This window comes from Solea solea, chromosome 1 (assembly GCF_958295425.1).
Source record: "Solea solea chromosome 1, fSolSol10.1, whole genome shotgun sequence".
In the NCBI taxonomy this organism is placed as follows: Eukaryota; Metazoa; Chordata; class Actinopteri; order Pleuronectiformes; family Soleidae; genus Solea; species Solea solea.
The window spans coordinates 28,592,732-28,603,634 of NC_081134.1; the positions used below are offsets into that span (position 1 = coordinate 28,592,732).

Below are 10,903 nucleotides of genomic sequence, written 5' to 3' on the forward strand. Positions count from 1 at the left end.
AACTAAGAAAGAAAGAAAGCCTGGGGTCAGTGGTTCCAAAAGTCTGGGTCAGGACCCACAGATGGATCGAGGGGAACTTTTTAGTTAAGATTTCTGCACGTTTGAAATTATGTGCACAAATTAAATATTTATTTAATCTTCAATTTACTAATTCAAATTCAGGTGTTACGGATATGGGTGTAAATGTCCTTTTGTTTTACAATTTATATTGGGATTTGTGTCATGATCTATGTAAAATAAAATAATACAGTGAAATATCGCGATATTTTGTGTGGCGATATTACAATGCTTTCCAGACAAGTATAAACATTTTTTAAACTTTTGTTGGATTAACATTAAAAAAAAAATCAATTGACATCTCAGTCCACTAGATGGTGCCAAGTGCTCATTCTCACAAAAGCTGTAATATACACTGCCTGGCCAAAAAAAAAGTCGCCACCTGGATTTAACTAAGCAAATAGGTAAGGGGTTGTTGCAGTTGGTCAGGTCTAGGTTCAGCAACATTATGTGCCCAAAGAATGAGGTCAGCTGACTACCTGAATAGAATGAATGACCAGATTATTCCATCAATGCATTTTTTTCTTCCCTGATGACATGGGCACATTCCAAGATGACAATGCCAGAATTCATCAGGCTCAGATTGTGAAAGAGTGGTTCAGGGAGCATGAGACATCATTTTCACACATGGATTGGCCACCACAGAGTCCAGACCTTAACCCCATTGAGAATCTTTGGGATGTGCTGGAGAAGGCTTTGCTCAGTGGCCCGACTCTCCCATCATCAATACAAGATCTTGGTGAAAAATGAATGCAACACTGGACGGAAATAAATCTTGTGACATTGCAGTAGCTTATGTAAACAATGCCACAGTGAATGAGTGCCGTAATCAAAGCTAAAGGCGGTCCAACGATGTGACCCTTTTTTTTTTTAGGTGGCGACTTTTTTTTTGGCCAGGCAGTGTGTGTCTCTCTCTATATATACACACATATACATATATATACACACACACACACACATATATATATATATACTGTATATACTGTACATATACATATATTATTATTTTACTTATGGAATATTTGGTCAATATTGACTTTCTTTTTTTTACTGGGAATATAAATCCACACTCATTTATTAAACAAAAAAATAAAAACACACAAACACAGTAGTTTTTAATCTGACTTGACTGCAGTTCTTCACGTTTTATTAAGTAAAAAGGGTTTAAAATACTTAAGATAACAGTTCATTACTTGTGTTTTTTTTTTAAAAATGTTCCCCTCCCTCACTCATCTGCATGGCCGTGCGGCCGCGGCTCCTCACAGCGACAGGTTGACGTCGCTCTTCATTTTGCCGCTGCTGAGGCTGTGGATCATGGCGATCATGGACGAGTGTTTGCTCAGCTCGTCCTCCCTCTGCTTCAGCTTGGTCTCCAGCTGACTCTTCTGCAGCTCCAGAGACGACGCCTGACGAACACAGACAGTTCAATAAATGTTTGTTATACATGTTTTTATTGTTAGGTTGTAACACAGCGTTGCGTTACCTTGATGCTAGCGTCCTTCCTGGCCTGCTCCGTCCTGTTCAGCTCTTTCCTCAGGACGTCCACCGTCTCCTCCAGCTCGCTCCTCTCTCGGTCCTTCTCCTTCCCCTTCTGCTCCTCAGCGTGCAGCTCACCTCGCAGACCTGACGGAAAACAAGGGCCGGGTCATGTGTGATTCTCAATGTGACCATCAGGTGGTGACACATGTCAGCAAATACCGTGAAGACATTTGAGTGCAACAGACGTCATCTATGATTTTTTACATCATAGATTAATGTCCACTGGTCACCAAGTGGCCCTAATTAAAAATTCAAGAAGGTTTTATCATTGGACACAGGATTAGAATATGCCCTTGAGTGAGGATTAATCAAAGAATGTTTTAAATCTTTAGAAAGAGAAGGATTATTCATTTCAGCATAAAACCCTGGAACATAAGATGTTTGAGTCCAGGATTAAACCTTGGAACATGGATTTTTGACTTCAGGATTAAACCCTGGAACATGGGTTTTCAATTTAAGGATAAAGTATCTTTAACTTCAGGATTAAACCCTGGAACACGGATTTTTAATTTAAGGATGAAAACCTGGAAAAAAGTATCTCTATCTTCAGGATTAAACCCTGGAACATGGAAATTTAAGGATTAAAACATAGAAAACATTTATTTTACCTCAGATTGAACCCTGGAAAAATTGATTGAATGAACCCGAGTTTTGTTTAAGAAACAGCACTGAAATAACCCCAGTACTTTCTGTGATTTAGTGAAAAAGCAGCTGGGTTTAAGCGCGACTGACCTGTGATGTCACTGTTTTTCTGTTGTAGATCTGACTGAAGAGATCTGATCTCCTCCTCCTTCTCTTCCAACTCAGATGTCATCCTGAGAAACAGAAGAAGGAAATAATCAACGCCTACGTGAAACCATCATAAAAAAATTATTCAAAGCTTTGGTTTTCAGTCAAAACACACAATTTTATGAACGTTTAAATGTGGTCCGACTCTCTGCCTCTGACCTGTTGAGCAGGGCGTTGTAGCTTCCCTTGAGGGACTGGTGCTCCTCGGAGTCCTGCTGCAGCCTGGCATTGTGCTGCAGCAGCTCCTCCATCTCCACCTTGGAGCGCTCCACCTCCAGAGCCTGACCACTGAGCTCCACCCGCAGGTCCTCGCGCCGGCGCTCGGCCTCCTTCAGCAGGGAGCCGAGCTTATGAGCCTGGACAGAAACCAACAGACACGTCAAACATTAAGTTCATCACAACTGCTGTCGTGTTAAACGTGTAGAACGTCACCTCGGCCTCGGCTTGAGCTCGCTGGACGCGAAACTGAGCGATGAGACGGTCCGACTGAGAGAGCGCCGCGGCCTTCGCCTCCAATAAGTCCTGCAGGCGGCGCTCCTGAGCCTGGAGAAAATAACAGTGAGCCAACACTCAAACATCCAGAGCAACTGCTGCTTTCACCTAGTTGAGACAAAGTGTGTGAGAAACAGTGCATAATCTGATACGTCACATGTCTCACCTGTGTTATGTCCATAATTGTTAGATTCGACAGATTAATGCTCATAATCCTCCGATTTACTTACAATACTCGAGATTTTATTTCAAAAATGTAAATGTTGCACTTTAGAAAATTGAGCTGAAGCATTTAAAACAAGTCTATGAAACAAAAATGGGTCTAAAAACAAACATTTTACAGTTTTGCGCATGAAAAACTGGAAAAACAAGAACAATTTGAAAGGAAAAGGTAAAACAAAATTCCAAAAAAGTAGAAAAAAAAAACTTTTAATAACTTTTATTAAAGTAAAATGGTTGTACTCTGATCATACAGTTTACAAGCTTATAGGTAAAGGTAAAGTAGGTAAGGTAAAATGAGGACATCTCATGAATATAAACATGTGCACAGCATAAACCATCACAATAACAAACTCACCGCAAACGCAGAGAGCTTCTGCGCATAAACGTCGATGATCTCAGAGACATGCGAGTCCTTCACCTGCTCCTGAAGCTACAAAAAAAACAAAAGTAATTCTTCTTTTATCTGAATATCCTGAATCTTTTTCCAGATTTCTAATAAAGAAATGCATTTTAAAACAACTTTCTGGATGTAGATGTTCAGTTTGAGAATCCGTTCACCTCCAGTCCGTTCTGTATCCTCTCCACCAGACTGTGGACTCCCCTGCTGGAGGAAGTGGAAGAGTCCAGTTGGCTGGTGTTTGTCCTGGGAGGTGGGACTTCCTGCACCATGGCAACACGTTTAACCGGCAGCTCCGCCTCCCTCAGGCGGTACGAGTTGTTGGCGGCGATGCTTTCACCCAGACTTCAACAAGAAAGTGTGACAAATGAGATAAGGCAACAGTAAAGAATATTATTATTATTATTATCGTTATAGTAAAGGTGCAGCTTTGAGGCGGTGACTCACACTGATGACGGGAAGTCTGGTAGAGGAGTCGCTTCAAACAGCAGAGAGAGTCCAGTCTGGACTCGCTCTCTGTGGTGAGACGTCAGAGACAGAGACAGAGGAGTCACGATCCTCTGATCCTGAGAGACAGAGACACAAGACCACATCTCTTTAGGACCAGTAGTCCTCATGCAGCACTTTTCCAATGTACAGTTCCACCACGGCTCGACTCTATTGGTATAGTTTTCCATGACTTCATAGCTCCTCCTCAACGTGGGTGGAGTCATCACAGCAATGGCTGTGCGACACTCCCATGACATTGTTTTAGTGGCTTATAAAGTAGTTGTTGTTTTCGGTGTAACTGAATCATAAGAAAAGTGTCACTGGAGACCAAGACCTGGTCCATTTCTGAGGATCTGGTTAAAGTTTAGATTTGAAGTGTGGTTGTGTTAAGGATTTATTTATTTAGCTGTAAAATGGGCTAGAGAGTGAGAATGTGTGTGTGTTACCTGTAATATCCTGTAGAAGCTGGTCTCCATGTTTTTCACCTGCTGCCTCAGTTTGCTCATTAACTCCAGCGTTTTCAGCAGAGCTTCTGCACACACCTGACTACACACACACACACACACACACACACTTTAATTATTATAAAACATTCAAATATGTTTCCTTTGGTCAAGATAAACCACAATAGAAAGCTGTTCAGCAAATAAGCAGGATAAACTTAGAGACCTAGTTCAACTGTTCTGATAATTTTGACTTTTCAGCTTCTTAAATGTGAAAATTTCCTGGTTTTCTTTGCCCTATATAACAAATAAACCATTAAAAGTGAATCATTTTTGTTTGTGGAGAACACAAGACATTTCAGAACATCATCATTTCATTAAATTTTTTCATACATTTCATGGACCAAACAACCAATTCAAATTTAGTTTCGCCAAAAAACTAAAAGAAACATTACATTTATTATCACAGGAGCAAAGAATCTGGAAAATATTCAATTAAGCAGCTGAAATTTGACCTTTTTTTTTTTTTAAAAAACTCTAGCAAAATGACAGTTCCTACATAATAAACACTGCTGATGGGTCGCTCACCTGAGATCGTTGTCAGATCCGGGTGGGACACACGTGAGAGGACTGTTGCTACAGCAACAGCAGAGCAGGGACTCGGCCTGTGAGAGGCAGAGCTGAGCACTGACCTGACGGGACACGATGGATCTGGTGGAGTCGCCGGTGCAGAGGAGTGCGGAGGAGTTAAGGCTCCACTTACGAGCATCACAGAGAGAACCACAGTAACAACAAGCACAAACATTCACAGCAGAGGGTGAAGGATATTGAGCAGCAAACCGGTGACGTGTGTGATGCGGAGGCAGTGTTTCCTCAGGTGAGTGTCTCCCTTTGACGGCTTGAGGCCCTTCAGCAGCTCCATCAGGACCGGGAGCAGCATCTCCACGAAGCTCACCACGCGATCGGGAACGTCGTCTGTTCCCAGAGTCTCCTGAATGGAGAAGACGAAACACAGACACCAACAAAGATAAAAGTAGGACATAGTAGTTAAGATGAGATCCTGGAAGTTTGGGCACTGATTGAAGTCAGTAGAAACTTTATATTTTCACTGTTGTTTATGATGACAGGGTCGGCCATCTTGTTTGTTTCTTGTTGCACTTAAACCGTGTTCAAATCCCACAAAAATAACCTTTAATAACAGTGATCTTCAAATGAGATAGATTGTGTCATGTTCCGTAGCAGTTACAGCGACAAAAAAATAAATAACCACATCAATATACTTATATATTCTCATATACAGGTGTAAACCAGTGTGTGTATGTAACTAGTTTATGTTATTTGCTGATCCAGGTGCAAATCTTGATAGTTTAGTGTGAAATATTGAAATGATACATGCTATGATAAGAATCGGTGTATCTGCTGCCCTCTCTGGTCAAACACCAGCTACTGCATTCAAATTTTGGCCAATGGCTCAGCCCACTTTTTGGTATTTTTCACAAAATCTGGTGGATTCATTAATTCCTGCATTTTACTGGAGGTGAAGTCATGGACATTTATGGTTATATTTATTTTTACACTTTGTAGAAATCTGAATGACACCTCGCACCTTCAGCAGCTCGTGCAGCAGACTCAGGGCCTGGAGAGAGCAGGACTCGGCGCCCTCCACGGGCGAACTCAGCCACTGCACCAGAGCAAGTGCGGAGTCTTCCTTGCCTCGAGCTGCGTCCGCCCCTGCCCCGAGCCTTCGTCCTGCTGCACTGAGTTTCGTGGCAGCCGGTTTGAAAACCACGTCGCACAGGAGCGAGCGCAGACCTGAGACGCTGCACATGGCCAGCAGGAGCTCCAGAACCTGCAACACAAAAACACACGCACGTCAGGATTTTGTCTTAGACTTAGAGACATGTTTTCCATTGGGTGAGCAGCACGACGCATGGGTGATAAAATACAAAATATTGTTTGAAGTTAGGGCTTAAAACTAGTGCTTTGAACTCCAGAACTTTGGGGAAAAGATCTGTACTGTATTTGCGATGTAAGATTCAAGATTCAAGTCAAGTTTTGGTTCAATATCCACTGAGTAACAGATTTTAAGGCTGCAGCTGACGACTACTTTCATAATCTCGATTAACTGAGAACTTGTTCGGTCCATAAAATGTCAGAAAGTGTTGAACGGCGTTCACCAAACCTGACAATGAAACCTGACAAAGAAAAATTGTACTAAATAGTTGACGATTAAATTTAAAAACTTTTATTTGGCTAGAAAATCAAACAAATACAAAATATATAGATATATCAATACATTTTAACTTGGTTAACAGTGTTTAAATTCCTATTTAACCAGGAATTTACCTGAATGCTTGTACTGACCCGTGGAAAATGTAGTGTAAATGAATTAAGTCAAAATCTGATCTAGTGTGGTCTCTGGTCTGGTCTCACCTTGGCTGCAGAGTCTGGGTCTTTTGACTGCAACAGTCCCAAAACCTGAGACACACATGCTGAGAAGTGCTGATACCTTTCAGAGAATAAATCATTTAAAAAATGAATAAATACAAAGCCACAGTAAGCAGAACACTGACAGGGACTGTGTTACGTGATTAACACCACAAACCTGGTGAGGAAGTCGGCTATTTTAGGATTCTTCAACAAATCGACCAAAAGGTCAACCGAGTATTTTCTGGTCAGAGTGCCGTCACCGTTCACGATGATGTTGAAAACGAGCTGGAAGGTTTGGTGGATGTTCTTTGCGTCGAACAGCTGGGGGAAGAAAGTCAGAGGTCATTTTTAACACAGCGGTTAACAAAAAAGAAGAACAGAAACTCGCCTGGGCTGCAGAGATAATCAAAGATAATTAGACCGAGATGAGATGAAAACGAGTGCAGTGCAGTCCCAGCATCTCGGCCTTCAGCATTTCTTCTCCATTAAGAGACACACGGACGTTCGCTGAGGCGATACTATGTGTGACGTCGCCATACCGCCGGCCACTGATTGTTCAGAGTGTCGCCAAACTTTAGATCAGTTAAAAAAGACTTAACAATCCTGAAAACGTGGGTTGATCTCCAAAAATTGCCAGGGAAATGTCTAAAATCTCAATATTTAACAGGAGTCTGGTGTATTTGGCGTGATTGTGTCAGACAGAGTCTGTGCTCCGGTCATGGAAGTAGTACGGAACAAATAGTTTTAATTAATTGATTCTAATGATTCAGTTAGACTGAAAACAACTCCTTTACAAGTCACTTGTCACTCGTTTTTGTGTGCTGCATGTAAAACAAAGTCATGTCACTCCTCCCGTGTTGAGTAGGTACTATTTTGTCGTGGAAAACCAACCTAAACTGTGCCGTGCCAAGGAGAGGAGAGGCAAGCTGGGACCATAGGTGGAAAAGATGTTTTACTCTTAATTTATTTTCCATTTCTTTCCTCAAACAAATGAACAATTAAAAACACAAAATGAAAATCCCAAAATATGAATGAAAAGGAGCAGAACGAATTACAATAATATAAATATTTTTCCCCTCTCCTACCTTCTCTCCGACCTTCTCGTTCAGCGTGAGGCTGGACAGTATGGATAACGTGAAGACCACCACGGTCAGACTGTTGTGGGCCAGGAAGTTGATCAGTGTGCGGTAAAACGGCTTCACATTGTCCTAAAAACAAACACACACACAATTTACACACACCATGAGCTGATAATTCCTGTTAAAGATAATCTGATGATCTATGATGTAAAATAAAACCACAGCGTCACGCAGACTCACCCGGGACTTGATGTGCATCTGCACCCAGTGGTTGCCGCGACACAGGTTGGCCATGAGACCGAGGCAGGGCATGATGATGTCATCATTGTGAGACTGGCTGTGGCCGAGAGAGAATAAAGATAAAATAAACAGGGGAGAAAAGGGTGGGGCACTTTTTTGACGTCTCACAGTGTCGTGTGTTTTTTACATGTTGGTCATGAGGAAAGCCACGAGCTCATGGACGTAGTTTGTCGACTGGAAGATGCAGGTGTTGTACGTCAACGTCAGTTTCTGCAGCACCTGCAAACACTGGAAAACAAATATAACATTAATACACACACACATATATATAAATATATACACATGTATACACATACATATATGCATATAAATATACATATATATCATTATATAATTATATATGTGTGTGTATGTATATCGTATGACAGTTAACATACATAACATCCATAAATCAGGGCATGTAAACATGACGAGTTTAGGGGAATCCACAAATGTTTTTATCCACACAGACTAGAGCTGCAGCTAATGATTATATTCATAATCGATTAATCTGACGAGTATTTTCTCATCGTTTGGTTAATAAAATGTCAGAAAATTTAGAAAAATATTGATCAGTGTTTGTCTAATGTCTTGTTTTTGTCCACAAATGAAAACATTACTGATTTCTTTGTTGTATGGAGCAAAGAAACCAGAAAATATTGACATTTAATAAAACGATCAGAAATCTTGTTTTAATAATGAAAAACATCCTCAGACCGTAATTGATTAATAACCATAATTCAAGTCATTGTTTCAGCCCTAGTGGCAGCATTACAGCGCCACATGCAGGCCTGGCATTTCTTAACTAAAAGCTGTGTTTGCGGAAGACTGTATTTATTGTTTTTAAGAAGAAAAAAGAGAAAGTTTGTGTAAGGGAAAGTTAAGTTGGGGTGAGACCAGAGTCGCGTAATTTTCCAACCATTACCATCTCTGCAAAGTTGGTCCCCATGTAGAAAGCTTGGGAACGACTTGTTAGAGTCAGTGGGTCACATACATATATATTTGTAGTTTCTGGGTAATTCTGCTACAAAATAGTGACGCCAAAAACTTAAAGAGAGGTGCTGCTGGACTTTACCTGCAGTACTACTGGCTCTCCTGGAGTGGCGCTGTGGCAGTGGACGACAGAGGCCAGGGTGCTGGTGAGGTTGTAGCTGCTGTGAAGCATCTCGCAACTGTCATCGTCGCTGGCTAAAGGAGAGTGACGACAAGTACAGGGATTGTGTTTCACAAAGTGCTATGTTTTCAGCCATGTCTGTTATTAAAGGGGTAGTTCAGTTTTTAAGGAGTGGGGTTGTATGAGGCAATTACTCATGGTCAGAACTGACTGTGTGGTGAAACCAGCTTTTGACATGTACACTTCCCCTCACTGAAAACAACAGCTTGTAAACCACTCATTCTCCTGCACCAAAGTCCATAGAGAAAATCTGTTTTGTGCGTCACTGAGGTTAAACCGCAGCAGCGGATCAAGAACTCCTGTGTGCTGTGATGTAAAATTGCTGAGTTTCTCTATGGACTTTGGTGTGGGAGAGTGAGAGGTTTACACAAACATTAGTTTCCAGTCAGAAAGGTCAGAAAGGCTTATGGTAAGATAAGGAACTGAATGTGCTGACTTCGTAAAGCCTGAACTATCTCTTTAAGATTATGGCACTGATGTGGCAGCGGTGTACATTACCTAGCTGTGCCAGCAGGGAGATGATGGAGCTAGTCAGAGTGGGGTTAGTGTTTGGGCTTCCAGCCAGCTCCACCAGTCCACTCACACACTCACTGGGTAAAACCTGACCTGATGACAGCAGTTGGTCACACTTCAGGCCTGAAACCTCCTGCAAACAAGTGTAAAAGTGAAATTGTACATACTACACGTAATGTAACAGAAATCAATGTAAAGTGCAGCCACTTTCTTTCTTTATTTTACTAGTTCAGTAATGAACCAGAGCATACACATTGTTTACATTTAACCACTTTATCTGGGTGATTTTCTGGCCCATAAATGGGTGATTTATGGGATTATGAAACACATCAGTCGTTAAATGAATTATTAGCAAGTGATAATGACAGGCAGCAGCGACAAACCTTCACTTGTTTCTGTAGCTGTGCTGCGTTTTCTGTCGTCCTGTTGCCTCTGTACTGCTGTATGGCCAACAGCAGAGACTTCAAACATGTCGTCAGGTCCATCCTTCACAACAGAATCATTCGTTAGACGCGTAAACAACACATTAACTAGCAAAAAACGACCTCCATTTTGAAGTTCTTAGCTAACACTACCTTACGTCGTATTTAATGACAACATGTTTTTAAGTTGTTTTAAGTGTTAAGTATAACTGTTAACAATGGCATTGTGTGTCTAAAACGACAACGTGACACTAGTTCGTGCTTTTTTGTCACAGAATACCTGCGATATTTGTACTTTCGTCCAGAAACGTCAACAACAAACGGCGTCACAGCAGCGGCCACTTCCTCCCGCTTCTAGCTTCAAACCGACATGGAGCGTACCATGTGTAAGAAATGGGGGCAGATCATTTGGATCAATACTAGATGTATTGATCACAACTAGATTACAACTAGATGACATATAATTCAGAAAATATTTGACTGATTGTGTATACAGTATAGATAAAATGTATTCAAAATATTTAACTGAGAATCTTTGATTACTTACACAAAACAAAAGAACCTCCACCCCCCAGTTA

At 41.3% G+C, this 10,903-nt stretch overlaps 1 protein-coding gene across 1 annotated transcript; it reads right to left on the reverse strand.

Moving 5' to 3' along the window:
• Positions 1 to 1,169: 1,169 nt before the first annotated feature.
• Positions 1,170 to 10,700, reverse strand: cip2a (cellular inhibitor of PP2A). The gene is made up of 21 exons (XM_058634049.1): positions 10,606 to 10,700; positions 10,287 to 10,389; positions 9,889 to 10,036; positions 9,292 to 9,404; positions 8,365 to 8,465; positions 8,178 to 8,274; positions 7,944 to 8,066; positions 7,034 to 7,179; positions 6,862 to 6,937; positions 6,035 to 6,277; positions 5,257 to 5,419; positions 5,017 to 5,164; positions 4,432 to 4,531; positions 3,944 to 4,062; positions 3,658 to 3,841; positions 3,455 to 3,529; positions 2,818 to 2,928; positions 2,545 to 2,741; positions 2,329 to 2,411; positions 1,541 to 1,680; positions 1,170 to 1,463 (listed from the first exon to the last, which is right to left on the reverse strand). The coding sequence occupies exons 2-21, from the start codon at positions 10,386 to 10,388 to the stop codon at positions 1,317 to 1,319; spliced, it is 2,616 nt and encodes an 871-aa protein (XP_058490032.1). The 5' UTR covers position 10,389; positions 10,606 to 10,700; the 3' UTR covers positions 1,170 to 1,316.
• Between the last annotated feature and the right edge of the window lie 203 nt (positions 10,701 to 10,903).

Excerpts from the sequence above, each read along its gene's own strand:
- cip2a (XM_058634049.1), bottom strand. The coding sequence starts at position 10,388 with ATGGACCTGACGACATGTTTGAAGTCTCTGCTGTTGGCCATACAGCAG. Across the intron at positions 7,180-7,943 it reads ACGAGAAGGTCGGAGAGAAG|CTGTTCGACGCAAAGAACAT; the intron begins GTAGGAGAGGGG and ends TTCTTCCCCCAG. Across the intron at positions 6,938-7,033 it reads ATAGCCGACTTCCTCACCAG|GTATCAGCACTTCTCAGCAT; the intron begins GTTTGTGGTGTT and ends ATTCTCTGAAAG.